Source organism: Panthera pardus, unplaced genomic scaffold (genome assembly GCF_024362965.1).
Source record: "Panthera pardus isolate Hobbes unplaced genomic scaffold, ASM2436296v1 HiC_scaffold_6, whole genome shotgun sequence".
NCBI lineage: Eukaryota > Metazoa > Chordata > Mammalia > Carnivora > Felidae > Panthera > Panthera pardus.
Genome location: NW_026526991.1, coordinates 102,877,728 through 102,904,551, shown reverse-complemented (window position 1 = coordinate 102,904,551; position 26,824 = coordinate 102,877,728). Strand labels below are relative to the sequence as shown.

At 46.1% G+C, this 26,824-nt stretch overlaps 1 protein-coding gene and 2 long non-coding RNA genes across 8 annotated transcripts in view; 2 read left to right on the top strand and 1 right to left on the bottom strand.

Moving 5' to 3' along the window:
• LOC109276208 (uncharacterized) overlaps positions 1 to 26,790 on the bottom strand; it is an 84,457-nt gene extending 57,667 nt beyond the window's left edge. The window contains exon 1 of the long non-coding RNA XR_002084530.2: positions 26,253 to 26,790. This is a non-coding gene — a long non-coding RNA (uncharacterized LOC109276208). The remainder of the gene's footprint in view (positions 1 to 26,252) is intronic.
• Positions 17,355 to 18,173, top strand: LOC109276207 (uncharacterized). The gene is made up of 2 exons (XR_008419407.1): positions 17,355 to 17,488; positions 17,953 to 18,173. It is a non-coding gene; the product is annotated as an uncharacterized LOC109276207 (long non-coding RNA).
• The window catches only part of PRMT8 (protein arginine methyltransferase 8), a 98,133-nt gene continuing 94,791 nt past the window's right edge, over positions 23,483 to 26,824 (top strand). The window contains exon 1 of one of the 6 annotated variants that reach the window (XM_053894626.1): positions 23,483 to 25,207. In XM_053894626.1, the coding sequence (XP_053750601.1) occupies positions 25,133 to 25,207 (75 nt within the window). In that variant the 5' untranslated portion in view covers positions 23,483 to 25,132. The remainder of the gene's footprint in view (positions 25,208 to 26,824) is intronic. The other 5 variants (XM_019464817.2, XM_019464821.2, XM_019464818.2 and 2 more) reach the window with 5 other exon arrangements.

Below are 26,824 nucleotides of genomic sequence, written 5' to 3'. Positions count from 1 at the left end.
ACTGGATAGAGAGCCAAATCTGGGCTGTGCAGTTGGCTGTGCTTTTGGCAGGAATGAGAAGGGCAGGTTGGAGTGACAAAAAAAACCACCAAGAGTCTCTGTGTGGTGACTCACCCATGCTCCCAGCCCTCCCCCATCCCTTCCCATGAATCTCCGTATAGGTTTAAAGAGACTGCCTATTAGTCAGACTCTCCCAGGGGGCACAGAGACCCTCTCAGGTTACTTTCAGTAATGGGGATTTATTGTAAGGATATTTCTGGAAATTGGAGGCCTCAAAGCCTTAGGATTCCATAAACACTGAGGACAGATTGGCTTCTAGGAGCTCGGAACAGGATTCTGGACCTCAGGCAGCTGCAGGGGTCTCATACTCTCATACAACGAGGTAAAATCCCTCCATCCTGGTACTTGGCTCTCCACTCCTCTGTCTCTGCTTCTACTGACTCTGATGCTCTGTGCCTACAGCATGTGGTTTCTGCTTCTTCATGGCTTCTGCTTACTTGTGGCTTCTCTCTGTGTCTTTTAGCTTCTAGTCACACACCCTACTGCCTTTTCTCTCACCTTCAAACTTCTCTAGAGAATTCAATTAGGCCCATGTTAGTAGCCACTTTCATGCTAGGCCACCTCCTGGGCCACTGGCCAATAAACAGGCTGCCCTTAAGTCTGATGCCTGTCCCTGGTCCCATAAGCAATAGCTGGGGTAACATTATGCATTTTCTCCTGTGTCGAAGGAGACTGTTGGTGGTAGGGCATGTGTGTGTGCGTGTGTGTGTGTGTGTGTGTGTGTGCGCACATGGAGTGGGGGGGGGGTGTTGGGTGGAGGGGGTGAGGGTTTGAATGGGGGAGTAGCAGGTATCTGAAGACTTGGCCTGTCTGAACTTTTGTCCTGGCAATAAAGACTATGAAGCACTTGGGAGGGCGGGTGCTTTGAAAAGATTCCAAAGGCCTCTAGGTGTGTGTGGGAGAGACACCAATACCCACAGCACTGTTTTTCCAAGTCAGATCTCCCCATCAGGTTGCAGAGAGTGGTAGGCTTGGAAGGTACTGCCTCATTCCTACTCTCTTCCTTTGTTTTTGGTTCTGTAAACGGGAATAGGAAAGAGTGACTGGAAAGGTTTGCAGAGCTCTTTCTGGCTACAGGAGGTGGTCTGCAGGTTGCCCTAAGAAATGGACTTCACTGTGCCCCTGGTTATTGACACCTTAGCTCATCCGAACACTTGCCTTTTATTTATTTTTTTAATGTTTATTCAATTTTGAAAGACGGAATGCGAGAGGAGAAGGGGAGAGAGAGGGAGACAAAGCATCTGAAGCAGGCTCCAGGCTCTGAGCTGTTAACACAGAGCCTGACGAAGGGCTCGAACCCACAAACCATGAGATCTTGACCTAAGCTGAAGTCAGATGCTTAACTGACTGAGCCACCCAGGCGCCCTGAACCTTTGCCTTTTATATGCTAAACCTATCGTTTCTAAATCTTAAGGTAGTATTTGGAGCTTAGTAAGTGCTCAAATGTTTGATAAATGAATGAATGGGTGTAAATGAAAACATGAATTTGACATCAGCCCTTCAAGGGGAGGTTGACTCAGAGAAGATTGAGGTTCGGGCTTTGGTAGAACAAAGGCCTGGCTCTGAATCCTGGCTTTGCCACTTGGCAAGGTGTGACACAATGGGACAAGTTACTTAACTTCTCTGAGCCTCCCTTTCCTCAACTGTAAGGTTAGGATAATGCTCACGTCAAAGTTCTTTGGAAAGTCCAAGTGACTATATACTTCCTAGCACAGGGTCTGACACTGGATGCTCAAGTGTCCAAGAGCTGGGAGTATTAGGGCCAGCTCAAAGGGCCTGGAGGGTACGAGCAGGCCATTTGCCACATGTGGACACAGGTGCACAGGCCCATTGGGAAATCAACGGACAAATCCACATGCCAGCTGCTTGTCTCGCCTTCACCTCCTGGGGGGTTAGCAAGGCTGCCGTGCTGGGACTCAGGTACCAGTTCCAACAGGGTTAGGCTACAAATATAGCAGGTGGGGATTGTGTCCAGAAGCCAGCCTTTGGAAAACAGCTGGAGAACATCAGGATCTAATATGAGGGGAACGCCACCAGTGGTGCCAAAATCTTCACGGGGTAAATGAAGGCTTAGTCAGAGAACAAGTCTGTGGGGCAGGTTGGGGGCAAAAGCCCAAGAGCCATGAGGCATCTGGAGCCAAGAACAGGAGGCCCTGAGGTGGGAGGCAGAGAATGCTGTGCTGGGAGGGTGGCCTCTGACCACAGGAGGCCAGGAAGCCTCTCCTTCATGTCTACCCCTCACCCATGTCAAAGATGCAGCAGCTCTTGGAGTCCCAACATGTGCCAGCTCATTGCCTTTCAGGCTCTTCTAGATGTAATGCACACAGAGGTGGTGGGAAAGGGAGGTTCTAGGCAGGAAAGGCACTAGGTTTCCAGAACAGCTCCAGCAGTGACGCCTTGCTGAATGTGACTGTTGCGTGTTTATGTTCTGGTGGAGACAAGGCTATTGCAGTTGCCAATGTCCGTCACTCCAGTCAAAATCACCCTCTTCATCTTCGTTACCCAGAACTGCTCTACCTCTTAATGCTGATATGCTGCGATCTCTTCCATCCCAGCTCTGGTCCTTGTGGTTGTCGGCCTTGTGACCTCGAGGCCTCACTGCATCCAGGACTTAGCCTTTCCATTTCCTCTCAAGACCCCCAAGAAGTCCCCTCATGCCATCACTTGCTTCTCTGTGACACATTGTGCCAACCACACCTGTGCTGCTTCCACTCCTTGGCCTCATTGTCTGCTCCTGTCAGCCGCTGGGGAGGAGCTGACCTTGACTCTGTCCAGCTGGATGCCTACTTTGCTCCTAGCTGAGGTGGAGCACAGCTGCCAAAGGTCACACAGCCTCCTGCATTTAGGCCGGCACAGGATTTCTGATCTGCACTTAGCCCCTGGTGCCACTGCCTGCCCAGAGCCCTTCCCTGGACCCTGGCCAGCTTCATGTGCAGGCCCACAAAAGCTGTCACAAGCCTCTACCTGTCACTCTAGGTTTCTTTCCTACTAACTCATCTGTACCCACCCCAACTCCCAGCAACCTCACCTTGTACCTTCAAGGTCAAAATGAAGTTTCATTATGAGGGAAGATCCCACTCTCTGGCCCCTCTGGCCCACTCTTCCTGGTAGCTTCTCCTCCCATAACAATGATAACCTGCTCTTTGGAGTAAAGCTAATACTTGCCCACAGCAATGAGTTCCATCCTTTCTCTGGATCCTCAGTGAGCTTCTTCCTTGGATGCTCCTCTCACAGCCCTAGGCTTTTCCTAATCTCTCTCCCATTAACATTTAAATGTGCTCCTGGCTCTTTTAATAAAAAAGACAAGCCCTCACCCAACCCTGGGTCCCTATGAAACCATGCCCCGTTACTGTTTCTTTTTACAGTCAGTATTCTTGAAAGTGTTGTCTGCATTTATTGTCTCTAAGGCTTCCCCTTCCCATTCACTTCTCAACCCTCATGATCTGCTTTCACAGACCACACTTCCATGATTGCTGCATACAACTCCTTCAGCTGGAATCGCTGCTGACCTCTGGATTGTAAGCCTAATGGACACTGCTTCTCGGGCCTCCCAGACTCAAGCTTCTGCAGTGGAATGCCATTGATAGCTCCACCCCAGAGATGCTCTCCTGCCTTAGCTCTTCCTGGGTTTCCTTCTTTCTCTCTAGCTGGTCTTTTTCACTCTTCTTCCTGAGATCCTCTCCTTCTGTTCATCCCACCTAGAGATTAGGGTTTTGCAGAGTTCTATGCCTACTCTCTGCAGCTCTCAATCATCACCTTCTCCTTGGGTGGGCAGATTCTCTTCAAGAATTCAAATGTGATTGTGATGCTGATGACCACCCACTGGATGGAAGCCCAGCCAGGTGTCCTTCCTGAGGACCAGATGGGGCAGCCACTGCCTGGAGGGGCATCTCCTCTTGCTCTCCCCAAACAGGATTCCTTCCCTCACCCCTCCAACCTGCTCTTCTCCTTTGCTCCCTATCATGATAAATATTATCTCCAATCACCCAACTGGCCAAATTAACCATTATGTGAGACCCAGCTCTGACCAATCCCAGTGGGTGTTTCCTCTGCTCCACCTGCTTACTTTTGATGGCTCATTCTCCTTTCTACCCTTTCCCACTCCATCACCAAGTTTAGCTGATTCTACCTTCTTACTCCACGTGGAGTTCATCTTCTTCACCTCTACTGCCACAACCGTCCTCCAGACACCCATAGTCTCTTGCTGGGATTTATGAGCAGCCTCTCTGCCTGCTCCTTCTGTCTTGGTGTGCAGACACTCTCCCATTCATTCTTCACACAGCTGCCAGAATGAACTTCTAAAAATGCGAATCTGTTCATGGCATCCCCCTGCCTGAAATTCTTCAGGGCTTCCCCGATGCCTTCAGGATAAAGTCCAAACTCCTTAGCGGGGTGTCCAAGGCCCTTCACATCTTGTGGTAATATGAGCATGACTAGTATTCAGACTTGGATAGACTCAGGATAACTCGGGTAGACTTGTGTTCAAATACTGGCAGTATTTTGGCTATGTGACTTTGAGTAAGTTACTTAACCTCTATGAGCCTCCACGTTCTTATGTGTAGAGTGATGGTAATGTGCCTACCTCAGAGGATGCTGTGGGGATAAAATGAAGTAATGTATACTTGTCTTTTCAACTCTAGAAAATTCCTTGCTCATTATAGGCATGCAGCACATTTATTCCCCCTCTCTGCCTCTTGCCTGTCAGCTTTACACACAATGCCCTCTGATCCTGTGCCCCTGAGCTGCCGTCCTCCCGGGAAGATGCTGCACTTCCTTCTCACCTCTCCATCCAGCTTACACTGTCTGTAGCCCTGTGCCTGCCTCAGCACCTTCCTCTCTTTGCTTGAATAACTTGTCATAATCGTTAGGGTTCCTTGCCGGAAGTTTCTCCTGAGCACACCAAGACTAGCTGCTGGGCCTAGATGTTTCCAAAGCAGTCATTTCAAGCTCCTGTCAAGGACTGCCCTTCATTGTCTTACAATTACCTTCTCAAACACTCCTCCCTTTGCAAGGCGTCTCCTCCAGGGTAGGGATCATGTCTTACTTATCTTTATATCCCTGGTACCTATGTAGTACCTTAGGCACACCAAGCTGTTAGTAAACATTTGCTGAATGAACAAACTTAAACATGGAACTCTATCCAGGTGGTATTCAAGCTCTTATTCTCATTATTGATTTGCTTATAACATGTTCATTCTTGTTTATTTTTCTGTTCCTCTTGGGAGCAGGTGGTGTCAGCCCATCAGATTGTAAGCTCCCTGAGGGCAGGGTCCCCGCAGAGGGTGCCTGTAGAATTAACCTATCGATGACTTTCATCACATATTGCTGACTGCCTGGCTTCTGAGAGAAGGGAAATGTAGTGATGAGTAAACTGGGTCTTCATCTTACTTTGTGCAAATCAAACTTAGTGGCCATGGAGGGTCCTGGGCTGTCTCTGAGGTACTGCAGCAGCAGTGGTCATGAAAGATGGCATTGGTGGTGGGGGATAAGGGAAATCTGAGAGCAGAGGTGCAAAGTCCTGGAGGAAACACATGGTTTCCTTTTCTGGTTAGCTGGGAGAATTGTGGACATTTGCCCCCAGGGACTGTCAAGCAAGGACTGACCTTTGCCATGAAACTGGTTTTAGCTTTTGTTTCAAAATCAGTTTCCAGGCATTTCAGAATGTCACTTCCCATCAGTTCATGAGTGAACCTGCCTGTTTTTAGCTAAAAGGATCCTTGGGGGTTTCTTCTGCCTGACGATCTGGGTTGATCTTGCTTGGCAGCCCTTAGCATGGTAGAGTCCTACCATCTCCTGAGTTGTTAGAAATTACTGGGGTATTCATTACTTTTGATCTCTAATAGAAGTGGAGATAGATTGCAAGCAATCTTCAGACACCCCCGTCCCCCTACCCTATCTGTTGTCCTGCAAGAGCTGGGGGGCCTTATTATTCCTTCTAGCCATACTGGTGGGACAAGCTTTCCTCTCTCACCACCCTACCCAGTGGGGTGCTGGGCTACTGATTCCTGGGGAGGGGAAGGTGCAGGCAGCTACTGAGCTCCCCCTCTCCCAGGAGAGCCCGGTGTCCCCAGAACACTCTTGTTTGTTATGCTCACTCTCTTCCACATCCTATAAGTGTATGATGTACGTGGAGGACGAGGGGTCAAAGACTGATGTACCTTAGATTCTCTTTTTAGATGCCTTTTTCCATGTCAGAGCTTTTAAAGTTGGCTTTCTGATAATTTGCTAAGAAATGCGGTTGGGCTTGGGTTAGGACGAATGTGTTTTTTACTAAGAATCTAAGAAATTTTATAGAGGGAAGTCCTCATTTGGGTACTTGGTCTTAAGACTGACTTTAATAAAAATTCCTTTATCTTCTCTACCAACACAACACTAGAGCAGAGACTCAAATATTTTCTGGCCCTACCAGGAGCCAAGCACCTTAAAAGGAGCTTCAGCTGCAAGTGAGAACTGTGTAGGTTAGGCAGACATCAACACTTCTTGCTAGGAGTCAGGGTGTTTGTGAATGAGAGAGGTTGAAGCTGCTTTTCCAGAGGCTTCTAAAAAGGAAGACTTTCAGCTGTGTGGAGTGAGAGATATGAGGGACTGTGGGGCAATGGAGGACTAAAGCAGCTGGACTACCTGAGGGTAGACCATTTCTTTGAAGTCTGATTCTCCACTTGGATTAGGTTTTGCTATTGGCAGATTTATAAACAATGAACCAGGAAGTATCTATGAGTTGGTCTGAATTTATATAGAAGGTCCACAGGTGCTTGAGGCCCCTCATTAGTACACATATTCTCTCTCTGCCTCCCCCATCTCTCTCTCAGGGCAGGAGTTTTGCTCAGTGCTGTGCAGAGAAGTCATGAAGTGAGGCAGACTGAATGGGCCCCTGCCAAAAGCCTTCTCGGCAGAGACTTCCACAGCTGGGTCAATCAGAATAGCCAATTGAGGGATGACTTCCCTGGAGCACTAATAGCAGACTCCTATTTTTTCCATTTTCTGCCTGACAAAGCATCTGGGGCTGTTTGTGGGTTCTGGATGCAAGTATCCTAGCATGCAGCTCCATAGGGACTAGGCTTCAAGTCTGTCCATTTGGCAGATGGTGGAGGGAAGAGGGATCCTCAGGGGCTGGGCCCACAAGGCTCCAGCCTTGGAGAAATCAGGCAAGATTTTTAAGGGAATCAACATTCTGTAGTGTCTTTTTTTCCTTAAGAATTTATATTAGTAGTGTCAGCCTAGAGTGTGACTGATTATAGGAGAACTAATTTTCCTTATAGTAGCGCTGGAAGTGAAGAGAAAGCTAAAGGAAAGGGGGTGGTGAGCACTGTGGGGCTGCAGTGGTTTATTTACAAGGCTTCCTAGTTGTTCAAAAATTATTTTTAAAAACCCACTTCCTAATCTTTCTCCAGAATAATGAAAGGCATTGGGCCTGAAAATAAAAGTTAGAGGAAGGGATCAGTTTTTTAGATACATGCATGCATGCATGAATTAATTCATTCATTCATTCAACTAGCATGCATAAGCATCTTCTGTGTATTCAGTCATTGAGAGGGAAATGAACAGAAGGTGTTACCCTGCCCTATTGGATCTTACAATTGAGAAGTCAAGAGACACGGCCAAGAAATGGCTAAGCATCTGCAGCACAGAAGGGGGAAGTAGTTTGAGTTTTCTTTATTCCACTTGGGACATGGGGTGTCCCTTGTACCTGGATTTTCCTGCAGCAGATATTCTTATAACTTTTAAATTCTGAAACATTTTATTCAAATACTTTTGATGGAGGTGTTTAAAAGGGTCATATCTTCTGCCTTATAAAATAGAATTCACAGAACACAATTTCATCTCTTTCTAACTTGACCTTTCCTTAAATGTCCCCCAAAGTTTTCCAGTTGTTGGTGCTTCTTTCTTGCAAACCAATGGCAGTTATTTCTTGTCAACTTCTAGCTGTTTAGCTTCTAACTGGCTGTAACCATTAGAATTGAGGATTGACTGGAGAAATGAGAGAATTATTTTTGTTTAACGAGCAAGCTTATCTTTATATTCAACTTAAGGCTAATAAACTTTGGTTTGGTGGTTGGAGTGTTGCATGGACAATGTGATAACTATTCTCCTTACTTTTCTGAGATTTTTTTCCTTCCCTTAACCTGTGTTCTGCATAATCACAGTTGTTGGATGTAACTTTGGCTAAAAGTAGGACAAAACTATAAGATGAGATGTCAAAGTCAGTGACACTGTCCATAATGCTGTGAATGTTTGAAGAAAAAAAAAGATTCCCTGTGGGCTGGGAGGCCACAGGAAAGTTTTCATGGAAATAAAACTTAGTGAGACCTTGAGGACATGACAGGGCTTTGGTGAGTTGTAGGGAAGTGGCTACATTATTCAGAAGGGGTAGACTGAACTCTCCAATGGAATCAGAATCTTTATGATATATTATAACTGTTCATGAGCTTATATGTGATGGCATGTCACTTACCTTGCCACCCCATGCAGAGATTTATTCTACAGATCCTTGGCTTGGGCCCTTCCACATTCTGTAGGAAGCCATGTCTCATTTGCTGGCTGTGTCTCCTGGATTGTGAGCATGAATTGCAGGACAGAAACTTGTACCATGGCTTTCACTCAGATGACATAAAATGGTACAGTATCCCTGAGCTTCTACATGTACTTCAATGGCAGAGGAGAAGAAGACCAGTTTTATCTCCTTCTTGAGCTATCCAAGGACCATCCTCTTCTCTAGAATCCAAATTTTACTAATATTCCCTAAAGATTACAAAGTTGCACTCAATATCAGGAGCCACCAATGGGTGTTAATTAGTTCATGTGGGCATCTGTTATTAATGAAAAACATTAGGGTCTTTTTTCAATTTACCAATCCTTGGAAAATCTGGAATAATAAGAAAAGCCATGCCTTTAGGCCCTGAATAAGATCCTACCATCTGATGCCAAATTCTGCACCCACTTAAAATGAGGGGAGGGGCATGCTGAAAGCAGTTGGTTAGTCAATAATTTTTCAAAGGTAGAAAATTTTCAAATAAAACTTATAGTGAAGCATGAGAATCCACTCAACCAATAACCCTTTATTGAGAACATATGATGTATTTTTTGTTTAAGATGAGGGATTAATAAAAATTGACAATCTCACCCTTCCATCCCAAATTCCCATATGCAATGACAAATATTTCCATAGAACTGACATATATTTTATTTTAAAAATTTTTAATGTTTATTTTTGAGAGAGAGACAGAGAGACAGACAGTGAGTGGGGGAGGGGCAGAGAGACAGACAGGGAGACACAGAATCCTAAGCAGTCTCTAGGCTCTAAGCTGTCAGCACAGAGCCCAATGTGGGACTTGAACTCACAGAGCTGTGAGATCATGACCTGAGCTGAAGTCGGACACTTAACCGACTGAGCCACCCAGATGCCCCAAAATGATATATATTTTAAAAATACACCCAGTGCTAGAAAACAAGAAAGGATATCTTTGGTAGATCACAAACTGAGGAATCCCTGAAGAATGGGAAGTAGTCAAGATCTGATGAAGGAAGCCACATCTCCAAATGCTACTGTAGGATTCCTAAAAAATGGGGCTTTGGTCTCAAAATAGCAAATATGGGGCAGAAAGAAGCCTGTAGTAAATAACAAGGCAAGTAGTTGGGGTTACCAGGAAGATGATTCCCTCCACACCTCTACATTTGACCCCCTCAGGGTAAGCGGTGAGTAATAGAGATCACTTGGATGTTTTGGTCAGAGAGGCAAACTAGTGCTCCAGATGGCCAGCATAACCCAGGAGAAGGATTTCTACTTTTGTACTCCCTACTGGCTCACTGTACTAACAGCAAGCATCTTCCCTCACTTATGTTGGAAAAGTTGAAGTAAAACCTGCCCCATAGTACATCCTATTCTTTGCCTCTGACCAAGCTAACATGGATTTTCTGGATTTAACGTGGATTTTACACAAAAATGGGCGTGTATGTAGGATTCACCAAAAATGTGTAGAAAAACAATAATGTGAAAAAGAGGTGCTGACTGCAGTTAAAAAAAGTTCACACCCAAGGAAATGTTAGTAGTCCAAGCAGAATGAGACTTCTCTAGAGATATTGGAATAAGTACTGATATTGGATTGGTAAAAAAAAATCAAAGACTTTGGAAACTAAAAATGTTCATAACAAAATTTAAAAACCAACAAATGGGCAGGATCATCAGAGTGGACATAACTGAAGAGTAAATTAGTGAACTGGAAGATAAAACTGAGGAATTCTCTTATGTGGCCTAAAAGATCATGAGATAAAAATATGGAAAGAAAAGTTGAGATTTGGAGAACATATTCAGATATTTTAATATCTGTCTATAAGAAGTTTCAGAAGGATAGGATGAGTGGAATGAAGTAAACAGAAAAGAAACAATACAGTAAAATTTACCAGGAGGTATAAAATAATCAGTATAACATAGAACTCTCAAGATTCAAAGGCGATGAATGAGAAAATACCTGTAACTAGATACATCACAATAATAAGGCTAAAGGAAAACTATTTAGAAAATAGTGGGTGGGGTGCCTGGCTGGCTCAGTCAGGAAAGTGTGTGACTTTTGGTCTTGAGATCATGAGTTCAAGCACCTCTTCTTCCAGAGAGGAAAAAAAAAATCTGAAATGAAATCTAAAATGGAATGATAGCAATGGCAGACTTCTCACTAGAAATGCTAGAAGCAAAAATGCAGTGGAATTGTATGCACACAACTGGGGAGGGTGGGGAAGATATTGAACTGGAATTGTATACTCAGGAAAATTATGATTTGATTGTGTATATGAAAAAGAATCATCTCTGACATAACAGATTCAAATAGTTTATCATTTGCTGGCTCCCTCTATAAAAATCACTAGAGGTCAACTTTCGTACACCATTCACAAAAGTAAACTCAAAATGGATGAAGGACCCGAATGTGAGACAGGAAACCATCAAAACCTTAGAGGAGAAAGCAGGAGAAAACCTCTTTGACCTCAGCCACAGCAATTTCATACTCGACACATCTCCAAAGGCAAGGGAATTAAAAGCAAAAATGAACTATTGGGACCCCATCAAGATAAAAAGGTTCTGCACTGCAAAGGAAACAATCAACAAAACTAAAAGGCAACGGACAGAATGGGAAAAGATATTTGCAAATGACATATCGGATAAAGGGCTAGTATCCAAAGAACTAGCCCTATAAAGAACTATAAAGAACTCACCAAACTCCACACCCCAAATAACAAATAATCCAGTGAAGAAATGGCCAGAAGACATGAATAGACATTTTTTCTAAAGAAGACATCCAGATGGCCAACAGACATATGAAAAGATGCTCAACGTCACTCCTCATCAGGGAAATACAAATCGAAACTTCACTGAGATAGCATGTCATCCCGGTCAGAGTGGCTAAAATGAACAAATCAGGAGACTATAGATGCTGGAGAGGATGTGGAGAAATGGGAACTCTCTTGCACTGTTGGTGGGAATGCAAACTGGTGCAGCCACTCTGGAAAACAGTGTGGAGGTTTCTCAAAAAATTAAAAATAGATCTACTCTATGACTCAGCAATAGCACTGCTAGGAATTTACCCAAGGGATACAGGAATACTGATGCATAGGGGCACTTGTATCCCAATGTTTATAATAGCACTCTCAACAATAGCTAAATTATGGAAAGAGCCTAAATGTCCACCAACTGACGAATGGATAAAGAAGATGTGGTTTATATATACAATGGAATACTACTTGGCAATGAGAAAGAATGAAATCTGGCCATTTGTAGCAATGTGGATGGAACTGGAAGGTATTATTCTAAGTGAAATAAGTCAGGCAGAGAAAGACACATACCATATGTTTTCACTCATATGTGGATCCTGAGAAACTTAACAGAGAACCATGGAGGGGCCGGGAGGGGGGGTAGTTACAGAGAGGGAGGGAGGCAAACCATAAGAGACTCTTAAATACTGAGAACAAACTGAGGGTTGATGGGGGGTGGGGGAGAGGGGAAAGTAGGTGATGGGCATTGAGGAGGGCACCTGTTGGGATGAGCACTGGGTGTTGTATGGAAACCAATTTGACAATGAATTATATTTAATATAAAAAAATCACTAGAGGTCATGAAAAATAGAACAAAAGAAGTGGGATGGGAATGGGAGTCAAGGACCTACTTTTTGCTAATGTCACATACTTCTGTCTTAGAGCAGGGCAGTTTCAATTAGTTTGCATCTGGTTGAGGAAGAGGGAATGTATCTGTTCTCTCCACAGACAATTGGCTAAATAGAAGCAACTCCCCATCCAGAAGGTATGAGCTGCGCTGCCTGTGTACGTTCACTGTATTAAAGTGTGGAATGGGCAGGACATATTGGCAATCTCCTCTCAATCCTGATCCAAGTCCTTGCTTTTGTCTCTGAAGCCTGAAGACCTATGGCTAGGGGTTGCCTTCATCCCATTAAATGTTTTCTGTCTCTTACTTCTCAAAGCCATCCCATTAAGTGTTCAGAAGGATGAGGGTGGGGAAACTAATTCTCTCCCCGACTGATGCTCTAGATTGCAGTAAACAAGTCTCTGTGACTTTGTTTGATTGGAAGCAGTACAATGGCAGGCTTAAATCACTCAGAACATCAGGTGTGTGCCCAGCTGAGTAGAGGGAAGCATGGCCTGGGCCTCTGGGAACTCTGTCCAGTGACCTGGCAGTTTGGGAAACTGCCAGCTCTCCTGGATGGAGGGGGAAGACCAGTTAGGAAGGGGCCCTGACAACCTTGGGAAGGAAAAGTAAAAAATACTGTAGGAGGCTGTAGGTACCAGAAGTCCAGGTGAATTCACAAAGTGCTGCTTCAGGAAGCCTCCTTGTGGGCATGAGAGGGGCATATGGGGCTGCCTCACGGGTCAGCAGAATTCAAGCCAAGGCACAGATTCTGACTGGGAAGTGGTCTGGACCTTCTCCACAGAGGAAGATTTGGAAGGTTTTTAAAAATTCATGTTATTAAAGTAATTTTTCCCCCTCAAATTTCTATCCTTTGTATAATTACGTTTGAGAAAACCAAACGGGGCTCATGTTCCTGATGTGAGTTTGTGCTTCTCTGGCAGCTTCTCTTATTCGAGATTGGGCCTGGCCCTCTGTGGAGGCTAATCCTCTCTCCACTCACGTGGGCCTTTGCCCAGTTTCTCCCTGACTCTCAAGATTGGAGGGAGGCTGAGAAGTAGCCACGCTCAATCACCTGTCTTCAGAAGAGCCCTAGGAACCTGGCTAATATTTTTTAGTCCTTTTATTATAATCATAGATTGTACAACTTAGTAGGGGACCCTTGAAGCCACATGTCCTGTCCCCTAGTTCCAGGTAGTACTGAATTTTTAAAATTATTTTAGTTTATTTATTGATTTTGAGAGAGAGAGAGAGAGAGTGAGAGAGAGCAAGAGCAAGTAGGGGAGGGGCAGAGAGAGGGAAAGAGAGAGAGAATCTCAAGCAGGCCCTGCATTGTCAGCACAGAGCCCAATGCGGGGCTCAAACTCACGAACTATGAGATCATAACCTGAGCCAAAATCAAGAGTCAGATGTTTAACTGACTGAGCCACCTAGGTGCCCCAAGTACTGAATTTAAACTATTTTCTTCAGATAACTCTCTTCTCTGCTGAGAAAAAAATAACCCCTAAAGAAGCAGCTACTTTAGCATCTCTTGGGAAGGCTTTCCTGCATTTCACTTGCTGTTTGCCAAGAAAGGTTAAGTCACTCCCCTGAAGACCCACTGGACTTTGGGAAAGGACCAGCTTGAGAGTTCTTCCCATCCCTCAAAGAGCTTTGAGTGCACATGACCTCATGGCATCCTTGCCTAGGGGAAAAAAAAGAAAAGATTTCTTGATTCTTGAACATGCTGTGGAGAGTTTTTATATGTTATATTAGTGTCAGGTTAGACGCTCAGATGTTTTTATTCATGCTTCAGGCACTATATGCCACTTAAAAGCATCTGAATGGAACCGGAGAAAACTGATAGCAGGGGCAGAGGGTAAGAAGTGTGATGGGGAAGGTGGTGGAGGAACAGGCAGCTGCCTATGGCTGCCTTGCACAGAGCCTGGAGTCCCAGTCTACAGATGCATTTCACCAGCCTGCCCCTTCCATGTGCCTGGATAACCCTGGCTCACATGTTTCCCCATAAACTTCTAGCTATAGACAGAACTTCTCTGCAAGTCTAGCTTGGACATAATTTTTTAAAACAAATGATTCCTACCAGGAGACCATTAGCATTTGAACTCCTCAAGGTGATATTTAAAACTTATCTTTTTTTTTCTAAAGAAAAACAACTATGAAGACAGGTAGGGTTAGGTATTTATTCTTAGGGCCCAAGTGCCTGAGCCCTTGAAACACAAGCTTTCCTAAATACTTTTTCTTGGGAACAGCATCTCTACACTGAATGCCAGCCACAAGGTTCATAATAGGCTGAAAGAGTTGAAAGTGACCCACAAATTCAGCTTGTCCAGACTCCTCACATTACAGAGGAAGAGATGGAAACCAGAACTACAAACGGTTGTGAGGGCAGGGATAGTCACCCTCTCCTTTTGCTCAGGGGTCCCTATCTTGACACCTCCCCAACCCAGAGTCTTCAGCAACTCGTGACAGAATTGGAGCTAGAATTTGTCTCCTGATTCAAGTTCAGTGCTTTATCCCTCCCCCTTCCCCCACCAAGGAACTCCATGCTTTCTCTGCAGCCTGTAGGCCAGGCCACAACTTAGTGGCGAGTGGAAGAATGAAATGAGTGTAATGATTTTAAAGAGGGCAGGATGACCTTCCACAAATCCTGTTCTGACCAGTCTGTCACTGATGCTTGACCTTCCACCATTAGAGATTCATTCTTTTGTAACTTGGAGGTAGACTTCCAGAGTCTCCTCTTGCAATGTAAATGCCTCTGGAAGGCCACCAACAGCTGATAGCTAATAAACTGCAAGGGCTGTTTCCCCAAGAGTGTTAATAACCAACGGTGTGGTGGTATGATGGAGGGGAAGCTGGGGCAGAGAGAGTTTGGAATTCATTGAAATAGGAGGACAAAGTTGGGGCTGATGTGAGAATGGGTCCACCCTGTTGTAGACATTTCATAAATGCTACTATCTACCCATCCAACTAAATATATAAGAATGACACGTTGGTGAGAAATTTCCTTGACAAGGCATGAACAAATGCTTGGCAGCCCAAAGGAAAAGACAGTGCTGCCCACACCCATCTCCCTTCAGAAGATGCTCAGTCTACTGCATTCTGTGTAATGGGTATCCAGGCTTGGTTGGAGCCAGGTCCCTGCCCCCCCCCCCCAAGGCTTCATTTGCATGAGTCGACCATCATAGGCACTTCTGTTTATGGCTGAAGAATGGGGAAGTTTGTACTACTATCTTGTGTGTGGAATACAGGGGAGGAAGAAACTGAGCAACAGAAAGTATGGTGTGTCATCGGCATTCCACCCTGACACTGGGCTTTGTGCCCTTGCAGAACAATGGAAGAATTTGTACCAGAAGGAGAAGGGGCTGCTTCTCTAAGAGCCTTGAAGGGATTTGGAGTGCAAGGAATGAGCTTGGGGGCTCACCGAGTCTGCTCCTGCTTCTCATGACATCCGGAATTTGCTGAAAGTGCTGGAAGACCAGCCTTGGTACAGCTATCAGCATCCTCATGAGGGATGTTGTCCACTTGGGCAATGGCAAGGCTCCTAAAAGCAACCTCAAAGTCATTGGACATTGGCTATGGGAAGCCAGAGATGAAGAAGGAAGAGGAGGAGGAGGAGGAGGAGGAGGAGGAGGAGGAGGAGGAGGAGGAGGGAGAGACTCAATGTGAGTACATGTGATGTGGTCCTACAGAGTCTCCTAGAAACCCTTGGGAGGATCTTCATAAAGGGAGAGGGTGGTAAGGAGATTCTCTGTCAAAAGAGGGGCCAAGAGGAGCACCTGGGTGGCTCAGTCGGTTAAGTGTCCAACTTCAGCTCAGGCCATTATCTCATCGTCTGTGTGTTCAAGCCCTGCGTTGGGCTCTGTGCTGACAGCTGATCCTGGAGCCTGCTTCGGATTCTGTGTCTCCCTCTCTCTCTGCCCCTCCCATGGCTTGCGCTCATGCCCTCTCTCTCAAAAACAAACATTTAAAAAATTGAAAAGAGAGGTCAAGAATGGGAAGCTTGAGTAACTGTTATTTAGTGTGATGGGCTGGAGTGGCTTGGTTATACTGGAGTTCCTCTTACATCATTTGAATCCTGCCTGAGATGCCAATAGACAAAAATAAACTCTGATCCCACGACCAGGGAAAGGAGCCCTTGGCCCTGGTTAGAGAAAAGTCCAATAGCTCATTGGCCGAATTTCCCTCTTTCTTATCCACCCAAATTTAGGTCATGATTCTATAGGACCAGAAAATTTGTTCCAAACTCAGTCTGGGAAAGAGCAGCAAGAAAAACAATGTCAGGGACTCCATTACCCAACCAGCAGGAAAAAGGAGGAAGCCCAATCTTGTATTAACTAGAGAAAAAATGAGGCAGAAGGAAGCAGGCATGATTTGTTCAGAGCCTCCCAGAAGGCATAACCTGAACCTTCCAGGGCCTTATGGACCCAGGGTTTATGGACAAAAAGGAAAAAAAAAAATACACACACACACACACACACACACACACACACACACACACACACACATATATATATATATATATATATATATATATAATTTTTCTTTCAAAAAAAGAAAAGGCCATCTTTGCTGGCTGGAAGAGAGTCAGAGCATATATACAAAGTTGTTTTGATATCATTCTCTTCCTTCTTAATCCACCATCCACCTGCTAAAGTGCCGGATCTTTCCTTCTTTCCTGCGATTAATCCCACATTCACTCAGGATGCAGTAACTAAGTCCTAACATAGTTATGTGGCAGATTTGCCCACTGCCGTGGCTGAGTTTTCCAGAAGTTAAAAAAAAATCAACATCCCCTATACCTGCAAATACGGTATGCCACCCAGAATGACACCACTTAGGGCAGTTACTAAGCAGATGTGACAGTAAGAACTGCAGCAAGAATACAGGTTGATAGCTGCCATTTAGATGGAGTTACCCTGTCTAGAGCCATTGCCAGGTTGACAGATACTCTGGCCTCTGGAGGTGGGGGGTACTTTTTATACTTGTACTTATGGCTGAGAGTAACATAGGAGCAGATGCAGTTTTGCTGAGTTAAGTCGGTCACATCCGGCCACATGCTGTATACCATCATGCCCATATTTTGAGGTCTACGATGAGCCTGATTCTGGGTCAGTCACTACAACAACCCTGAAGTAGGTTTTACCAGATCCACTTTATTTATTTATTTATTTGCAGATAAGAAGTTTATGGCTGGATTGAAAACCAGGCATGTTTGCCTCTGAGGTCTGTGCTCCTTCCACTGGTGGAGTCAGGAAGACATGGACTCTGAGCATTGTTCAATCCCTTACCAAGGGTGTGACTTGAGTAAGCTCTTTAACTTTTCTGAGATGTCCTTTCCTGATCTATAAAATAGGGGTAACAATGCAACTAACATCTGGGGATGGTGTGAGAACTCAGTAGGGTACTTAGCACAGTGCCTGGCCTGGAGTGGACACTTGGCTTGAAGTCACTATTCTGAGGTCACTGGGCTTCTTCTCCCTTCCATGAGGGCCTAGGAGAAGAACAATATCCACAGGAAATAGCTCTTAGCTTTGTAAACAGTATTTCCATCCCAGGAAAGGAGAAGCCCTTTCCTCTGGAAAGCCACAGTTGCATTTGAATTAAATGGATAGCTGGATAGTCCAAGAAATTGAAGTCACTCTTCTCTTGCAGTGTGATTTTAAAATGTTACCTAACCTTTATGTAGTTTTTTTCTGTGGAATTACTTGAACAATCCATGACCCAGACTGGTGTGTTATGTGTGATAATTGATTTTTGTTCTTTCACAGGTGAAGTAGCCACAGAGTGGATTGTTTCTGGCAAGAAGAGCACTGTGACTGGCTTCTCCAGCAACACAACTGGCTGCTTTCTGGACCATCATCTTTGACCATTATTGTGTACTGTGGGACAGCACATTAATTTGAATATGTTTTGAAACCAAGAATCATTAGACAGGTAGAAATTCTATTTGTGTGTATCTGAGTATATAAAATGAGTCGAAGAAAAGCAATTTTTGGATCATCTGCTGATTTGCATTGTTTGGAAATTGATACGGATCATTGAGACTTCAATGAAGTTATGCTGACTACATCCAGGTAGTCTGTGTTGTCAAGAAATTCATTGGTTTCCCCACTGAACTCTGTCCCCTGACAAGTGTTGGAGATATGAAGTGGTGATGACCATTTATAATGACTGTTTGGTTGTAGTCATTGAGGCTGCTAGAATCAAGCAGGACTGTTTTAAAAAAATGAAACCCCTTTTGACCTCTGGAAAGCTCTAATGATAGCCCAGTACTGGAGTGAACATTGTAATGAGCATTACCTACAAGTATCCTTTGTAAATTCTTGGAATTAACAGAAATTAACTTTCTACTCAAGCTCTCTTACAAGTGGGAGGGAGAGGCTGTTCTACTCTTCAGCCTTTGTTTTGGCCACTAGAGTTGCATTTTGGTTTGAGATGTGTGTGACCAGTCTTTGTGGTGATTTTGGTGTGGTTAGAATCATAATTTGTACCATGGATAAAATGATAAAACATAAAGGGGAAGGAAATCCCTTCTTTTAAAGAAGAAGAAATGGGCTTAGAGAGGCAAAGTGGCTTTCTCAAGGCCACCATCCTACTTAATGATGGAGCTGGGACTAGGGCACAGTTCTGCTGACCCTTGCGTGACACTCTCCACATCACACCATATGTCTATCTCATGTAGGTAGACATGGTCTTATATGATGAGATGCTGGGAAAGAAACTGACTTTCATTAGAACACTATTTCCTGAGAACTATGCTAGGTGTTTCATCTGCATTGTCTCATTTTATTGTCACAACTTTTCTGCCAGAGAGAGATCACCATTAAGCCATTTTTACACAGATGGAGAGGTTAACCTACTGGTCTGTAAGACCACAAAGCCCATGCTCTTTCTTCTGGGAAGAGAAGAAAGAGATCAGGGTGGTTAAATGGTCCAGAAATGAAACTGATGGAATCAAGCACAGTTTTGTTTAACCATCTCCACTCACTGTGCATTTTCAGGTAGGGCTATCTATACCTGAGACACCAGAGATCAGACCTGCTCTAGGGCAGGTCATAATATGTTATGCTCTAAGTGATATCAATGTATATAAATAATGTGCCTGGCAGGGAGGCAAGGCTGAACATTTCTTATCCACAAAAGTTTTGGAAACACACAGAAACTTTGGAATATTGGTAGAAAATGTGTCCCCAGCCTTCCTTGAATGGAGGCTACTATGCTTCTTGTCCAGACCCCATAGCCTTGAGGGTCTCCCTGTCCATATCAATAGATTCTTTTATTGCAAGACCTATGTAACTATAAACCATTGATTATAGCCATATCTAACCTATTAGAACCAATCCATATGACCCCTGATAGGACCTGAATCCATAACCAACTCTTCCTGGAAGATGTGTCATTGGGGTAGGGATATGTCATTTAATCTTCTAGTCTAGCATGCCTAGCACAGTGTTTGGATCATAATACTTAATATAAGGGCTAATGGAAGTGAAAGTGTATTCAGGAGTGCCTGGGTGGCTCAGTTGGTTAGGTGTCCAACTTCAGCTCAGGTCATGATCTCTGGTCTGTGGGTTCAAGCCCTGCATTGGGCTCTGCGCTGACAGCTCAGAGCCTGGAGCCTGCTTTGGATTCTGTGTCTCCCTCTCTCTCTGCCCCTCCCCTGCTCATGTTCTGTCTCAAAAATAAATAAAAGTTAAAAAAATTTAAAAAGTGAAGGTGTATTGAGTTATTGCACTGGATAAACTGAATTGATTTCTAGTTAGCTTTGGAGGATTTAGGAGAGATTTTCCAGAAAAAGGTAAGCCTTTATGAAAGATTTGAAAAGGAAGAAAGGAGTGGGGTGTACAAGTTCTGCCAAGAAGAAAAAACTAATTTCTGTTGTGATAGCATTTTAGAAGGAATATTTCAGTACCTTTATGGTTCTACTGCTATCTCCCTCTTTCCCTTTCTCTCAAGAAGTTTGGGGTCCATCATAGGCCATTGAGAAAATCTAGATGTCTTTTAAGTCCTTCTTACCCTGAGACAAAGGCAGATAATGATGGTATTCAGTTTTTTAGAGGCACAAAACACCAAGGATTAAGCTATTAATGAAGAACTACTAAGAAAGTGCCCCTCAGATATTTTTAGAATAATCAAACCAAATGTTTTCATATCCAGCACAAAACAACAATGAACTGACTTACTCAGACATTATCAGAGTGAGAAAGAAATAACATTCTGGTTTTAACAGAAAAAGAAAAAACAAAAGAAACCCAGACTTTGAAGGTACTGGGGACACTCTTGCAAGTCCTTCTTTGAGATGTAGTTTAAGAAATAATTGGGCCTTGGATTAGGGAGAAATAGGACTGCACAGGTTTTTGTACAGGAAAGCTGCCCAGGTGTGGGGCTGCCTGGAGGCTCAGCCAGGTAGCTAGCTGGCTGCTGCAGCCTTGGCTGGGTTCCCATCTGGCCCAGAAGACATTAGGAACACTGCTGGGTTAGCTGCCATGAGGTAGTGATGGATCATGGCTATGGCCCGATTCTTGAGGAGCCAAGGATTCACTGCAGCGTGCCTTGGCCATATGTGAGCCCAGGCCACATGTGAGGTTCTCCTAGAAGGAAGAGGGGGGAAGACACAGGACATGTCTTATACATCTTTTATTGCAGCAACCACATTTGGATGAGCCAGAGTCCAGGCTTTCTCAGACAGAGAAATTGCATCCTGATTGCAGGGACACTGGATTTGGGGAAACAGCCAAGGCAGTGTTGACTACCTCCTGAACTTGAGCTACCATACAGTCTATACCTCCCAGAGGACTCAGAAATGAGAGGAGACCATTCAGGAGTCACAGAATGGAGTGGATGGAACCTCAGAGGCCTTGCTAAACCTTCTAGGGTTTGCAGTTCCACTGCAACAGCTATGCCAAATAATTAGTCTGACTGAACCCTTTCCAGTGGCAGGAAACTCACTTCTCTGTGGCATCTCACAAAGGCAGATGACTTTTCCAATTATACCCTTCCCAAGAATCTTATTCCAACCTTTGCATGCTGGCTAAAACATCAGCACATTTTCACTCTCAAGAACTTTGTGGCTCTCAAGAACTTCTGTGTTAGAGATGGAGCTTTCTATACTGTGGTGGTGGGGCTCCTATAGTTTTGGGGGGCCCTTTCTATAACTTAGAGACCTTCTTTCTCTGTGGATACTTTCATCTTTTCCACACATCCTTATCCAGTTGTCCTCGACCATGACTGCTCAATAGAATCAGCTAGAGAATTAAAAAAATTCTGACGCCCAGGCCTCACTAAATCATACTCTCTGGGGGTCAAAGAAATGCACTGGTATTTTTAAACCTCAGATGACTCCACCTTGCTGCCAAGTTTGAGAACCACTGCCTTGTTCACAGAATCTGGTTAACCTCATGAAGGTCATGCTATAGAATAAATCATACTAGATTTGAATCCTGACTTTACGTAACACTTGGACAATTCTCTGTGTTTTTGTGTTCTCATCTGTTTTTGAGGGATAATAACAGTACTTTCCCAAAAGAGTTGTTGAAAGAACTGCATGAGGACACATTAAGTCTAGATGAGTCTCTGGCATGTAATAAGTGCTCTGTAATGTTTGACTCAGAGCCTAGCACAGGGCCTAGCAAGCATTAACACAACGTTTGTGGTCTTCCCATGAGCCAGACACTATCCTAAGCACTTCACATGTCCTCTTCAATACATCTTGTTGCACCAAAGATGTAAGTAAAGTAAAATGTGTCTTCAGGACATCTCTACCTGGAAGGGCATTTTGTTCCAGAATATTTAACCTACTTCTTAGCGTATGTCTGGTCGTCCTATGTACCTTCTTGCCTCCCATTAAATCCCTTCAAAAGCTCTTCTATGAAAGTTCTATACAGTTTCAAAGCATTCAAGGTAGATAAATTGAGAGCTCCTCAATGATCAGTCCAATACCTTTTGTTGCCTGTTGTCAAGCCCAGTGCCTATTAATGAGCTAGGCATATAACAGATATCCAGTAAATTCTTTGTGGAATTCTTTTAATATTGTAAGAGCTGTGCTAACATACTTATGCAAAAGAGATGGAGAAAGACTGAACTCCTGTGAATGGTGGGGTAGTGGGGATGCCTACTATGTGCTAGGCACTTTTCACACATCATCAATTCTCACAACCCTAGGACATGAGTGTTCAGGTAATCTTTTGCTGTGTAACAAGGCATCCCAAAACTTAGTCTCTTAAAGTAACAATTCTTTTGCTTGTGAATTTGTAATTAGGTGGGAACACAGCAGGAACAACTCTCTGCTCCAAGGTGACTCAACAGAGGACTGGACTATTCACTTTCAAGACTTTTCACTCTAGCCATTGCGGAGCTACCATGGTGGCCTATGGTTCTCACTCACAGCCTCAGGCTGGGCCTGCATTGGATGGGTTGGAATAGAAAACTCTTGCCAGGAGAATGCAGCTCTCCATATCAGCCTCTCCACTCCTCATTCTAAGGGGAGCTGTGTCTGTGCTTGGGGAGAAGCCAAGCCAAGCAAAAGATTTCAACAGAGAACGGAGGAAACACACCCACTGAGGTTCTCATAGCAACATAATCACGCACAGGCAGCAGCCTATTTCGGTGGGAGCTTGTCTCCGCTCCCCTCCTCCCTGGTTAGTCACAGAATGGATGCACTGCACAGGCAGAAACAGGGTGGGAGAAAAGTGTAAAGCTGAAAGTCAGGAGGCTGGGGAGCTTCTCTCAGATGCTCCCTCAGCTGGCTGAAGGATCATGGACAAATGGCCTCCTTTTTCTGATCTCAGGGTACTTATTTGTAAAATGAGAGAACTGGACCAAAGAGCTGTGAGGATCCTTTCCTTTCTGATTTTCATTGATTGTAATAGTACTGAGACCCTCTTCATAGAGGATGAGATGTCTCAAATCTGCTGTTTCTGAGAAAGCTGCTTAGAGAAAATGGGGGTCAAGAGGGTAAAAGTCATTCCTTAGATTCATCTCATTCACCCCCCTACAGCTTTCTGCATGTGTGAAAGGGAAGGAGGATGACCAAGTAGGTGTTGCCAAAGATTCTGCTTCCTCACCCCCAACACTAGTCAAGGTCTGTGGTCTGAGTAAGAAAAAGGTTAAGGAGTTAGGCTCATTCTTTCATTTACATTAGCTCTTTCCCAAACACATATAACATGCACACACATGCACACACGCCCAATAACTCAAGCCTGTTGCCCATTATCTTTTCACTCTTTTTACTCTCCACTCCTCCTCCTCCTCTCCCTCCTCCAATTATTGCAATGCATCTTCTCTTTCCCCTAGGACCAGGTGATGGAGGCATTTTTAGATTCTGGTCCATTTCTTCAATGGACCCTGAGGTTAGCTGAGGACAACCAGGCTCACATTTCCTGGCTGTCAAAGGTGATAAAACAAATAGGGCACGCATGCGGAACTGATCTCCCTATGCAAGTACAGGGATGAAGTGAAGAGAGCCAGGGTGTTCAAGGAGCATGCATATTTTAGGTCCCTGTCCTTGACTTGTGGGTTGAAAGCTTGAAAGTGCAGCTGTCTTTGAAGGAGTCCAGCCTGAGTGGCCTGTTGCAAAGGGAGAGACAGAGTGCCCCCCCCCTGTTCTATTTCCCACCCGCCTGACAGATGGCCAGTAAGACAGAGAAAAAGAAGCTCTCAAAGTGAAGACAGGAATGCATTGTATAAAAATTCACACCCCCTGCTGCCGCCCAAACTCCCTTAAAAAAGGATCAAGAGAATCCTAATGGGTACGTGACATCCTCCCTCTCTCCCATAAAAGGGACTTCAAAATCTGGTGACCATGGGGGAGGGGTGAGGAGGGAGAAGAGAAATGTGTGGGCAGGGGGCTGCCGGGGAAGACTAGGGTAAGGGGAACAGGACTGTGGGTTCAGCCATTTGACTTTCTCCTATGGTCTCTTCCGAGCCACCTCTGGCTGAACCTTTGGCCCAACCTCTCAACCTGAGAGAAGCTTGGAGCCCCAAGTGCCTGGACAGGGACAGTGGGAGAAAAGGAGAGATGATAGCACACTTAGCCTTAGAGTTGAAGGAGTTAAGGACCCTCCCTCATCCAGACACCCACCCCTTCGCTCCTGAAACCATAATTCGCCAAGGAAGGAACCAAGAATTGACAGAGGATCTGGGAAGTTGGGGGTGGGGTGGGATGGGGGCGAGGTAACTATGGCCCAATCTTGCCCAGAGCTTGTCCTCGGTGGGAGGACATACACCCGGGTCTAAGAACCTGCAAGAGCCCAGCTCCGGCGCCTGCTTTCATCGAGTCTCCAGCGTGGCCTTGCAGCGTTCGCGCCGCCCTTTGCCCCCGCGCAAGTTGTCCACGGCCCCTGGGGGTGGAGGCGGCCAAAAGACCCCTGGAGCCTGGAGGAGGCGGCGGGCCCGGGGGCGCTGGGGGCCCTCCGTCTGCACCCAGCCGCCGCTCGCTCTACCGAACCTCCTACCCCGCCCCCACTCACCCGGCTCAGCCCCTAGGAGAGACGCGCAGGAAGCGTGTTGCTTCGCCCAGCCGATCGGCAGAAGTTGAGAGGAGTTGGTGGCTGCCTCCGGCCGGCCGGACTTTGCGAGCAGCCAGGAGAAGAGACGCCGCCGCTGCCGCGAAGCCTTCGGGGCTGCCTCCCTCCAGCCTAGCCCGCAGCGCGGGTGGAGAGGGGCGGGGAGGGGGTCGGGTGCGCGAGAAGAACTTGAAACTGTGTGAAGGAATCCGAAGCAGATGAGAAGGGAGGAAAATAAAACAAAGTGGAGACTGCAGAAAAGACTCAACCGTAGTTGATTGTATCGGCTGACGCTCCAGCAGAGGGGCTGGGTTGGTTTTTTTTTTTCCTCCCATTCTCTCTCTCTCTCTCTCTCTCTCTCTCTCTCTCTCTCTCTCTCTTTTAAAGCTACACCAGCTCTCTCTTTCTCTACTATCTCTGTATCATCAAACCCTTGCTGGCTCTTATGGGCATGAAACACTCCTCCCGCTGCCTGCTCCTAAGGAGGAAAATGGCGGAGAACGCTGCCGAGAACACCGAGGTAAGGAGGCGAGAGGGCCGGGGCTCTCGGCGACCCCGGCAGCCCACCCCGGACCACCGCGCCGCCGCCGCTGTCGCTGCCGCCGCCGCCACCGCCGCCGCTGCTCAGCACCTAGTGCCAAACTTTCCCCGGCTCCATCCCGCTTGCTTCTGCCGGCCGTGTGTGTGTGTGTGTGTGTGTGTGTGTGTGTGTGTTGGGGGAAAAGCCAGTGCATGTCTCAGGTCCCCTCCCTTTTGAAAATGCAAAAGAATCGCTCTCACCCCATCTCCCTCTCCTGCCACCCGCTGCTCGCTTCTCTTTCCCCAAGTCCCAAACCCTGGGCAGCAGCGCTCCCCTGCTCTCTCCTCTGGGCTTCATTAGGGGTCCAGAGTCCCAGCTTTCTGCAAAGCTGGGGTGGGTGATCCTGGGACCAGGTCGGCTCCCTGCGGTGCCTTGACCATCTCCTGACGCTGCCTGAGCTTTACCCTTCAGGCTCAAGTCAGTTCCCCCAGCTCTCGGTCCCCGCAGCACCGCGGAGAGCTCCGGGCCGCGGTGGGGCCACATCGAGCGGGTGGTGGGACTTGGGCACCACCAAGAGACCCTCCCGCTCAGATCTGGGCCGGAGAGAGGTCTGCAACCCTGGAATGTTTGAGCCGCCTTGGGGCGCTAAACCCGGGGAGGGAGCTCTGGTCGCGGCCACCTTCAGAACCAGGGACAGCGCCCGCTCCTGCCGCAGCCAAGCCCGCGCCGGGTGGGGGCTGCGCGCCGCGGGCTGCAGGGGAGAAATGGGTCTACAGCCATTCGTCCTGCAGCGGCTTTGGAGGAGGCCACTCTAGCTCTTCAGATTGCGCTCTTGCCCCCCTCGCCTTCGGCAGCCCAATAGCTGCCCTTTCTCTACTCTCGAGTTGGCCCAGAGACGCAAAGAGCCCTGCTGGGTTTTGCGTCCCAAGACTGGAGGCTGTGTTCCCTGGCCTCGCAGTGACCCTGCTGTCGTTACAACTGGACTAGTCCGTAGGCTCTAGGCACCTGTAGTCACGAAGGGGATCAGCGTGGGCAGCCCCCTTACCTTCCTGGAGAAACGGTGCGCCGAGGTGGGGGCGGAGTGGGGTATGTGTGTGAAGATCATCCCTTACTCGGTGGCAGGAAAAAGACAGAGAGCAAACTCCCGGGCTCTATTAATAGCCGGGTGTCTGGTGGGGCTGCCGTACATTTCACATATGGTTACCCATATGCAGCGTGAGGCGGGGATGGAGGTGTGGCACGGGGATTGTCCCTCTGTCTTGCTGGAATGCAAAACGATGCAGAGACCCTTCCAATCTTCGGTAAGGTCTTAACTGCAGCTAACCTTTACCCCATAGCAATAGGCAGCAACGCTTTTAAAATCCCAATTCTCTGAGAGATTAGAAGCAGTATGCATCTGGCAATTGTCGATTTCGAAAAACAAACACGCTCAGGGGCTTGAAAGCAGTAGGGCATTCAGCAGCTAACGCTGTCTCCTTGAGTTAGGGCAAAGCCAGCATGCTTATCCCCTCGACACTTCCTCTTCTCCACCCGCAAAGGCGCCTAGCCTCACAGCAGAGAGCTAGCCTTCCCAATCCCCTCACACTCCTCCCTCTGATCGCCCACCCGCGGAAGAGG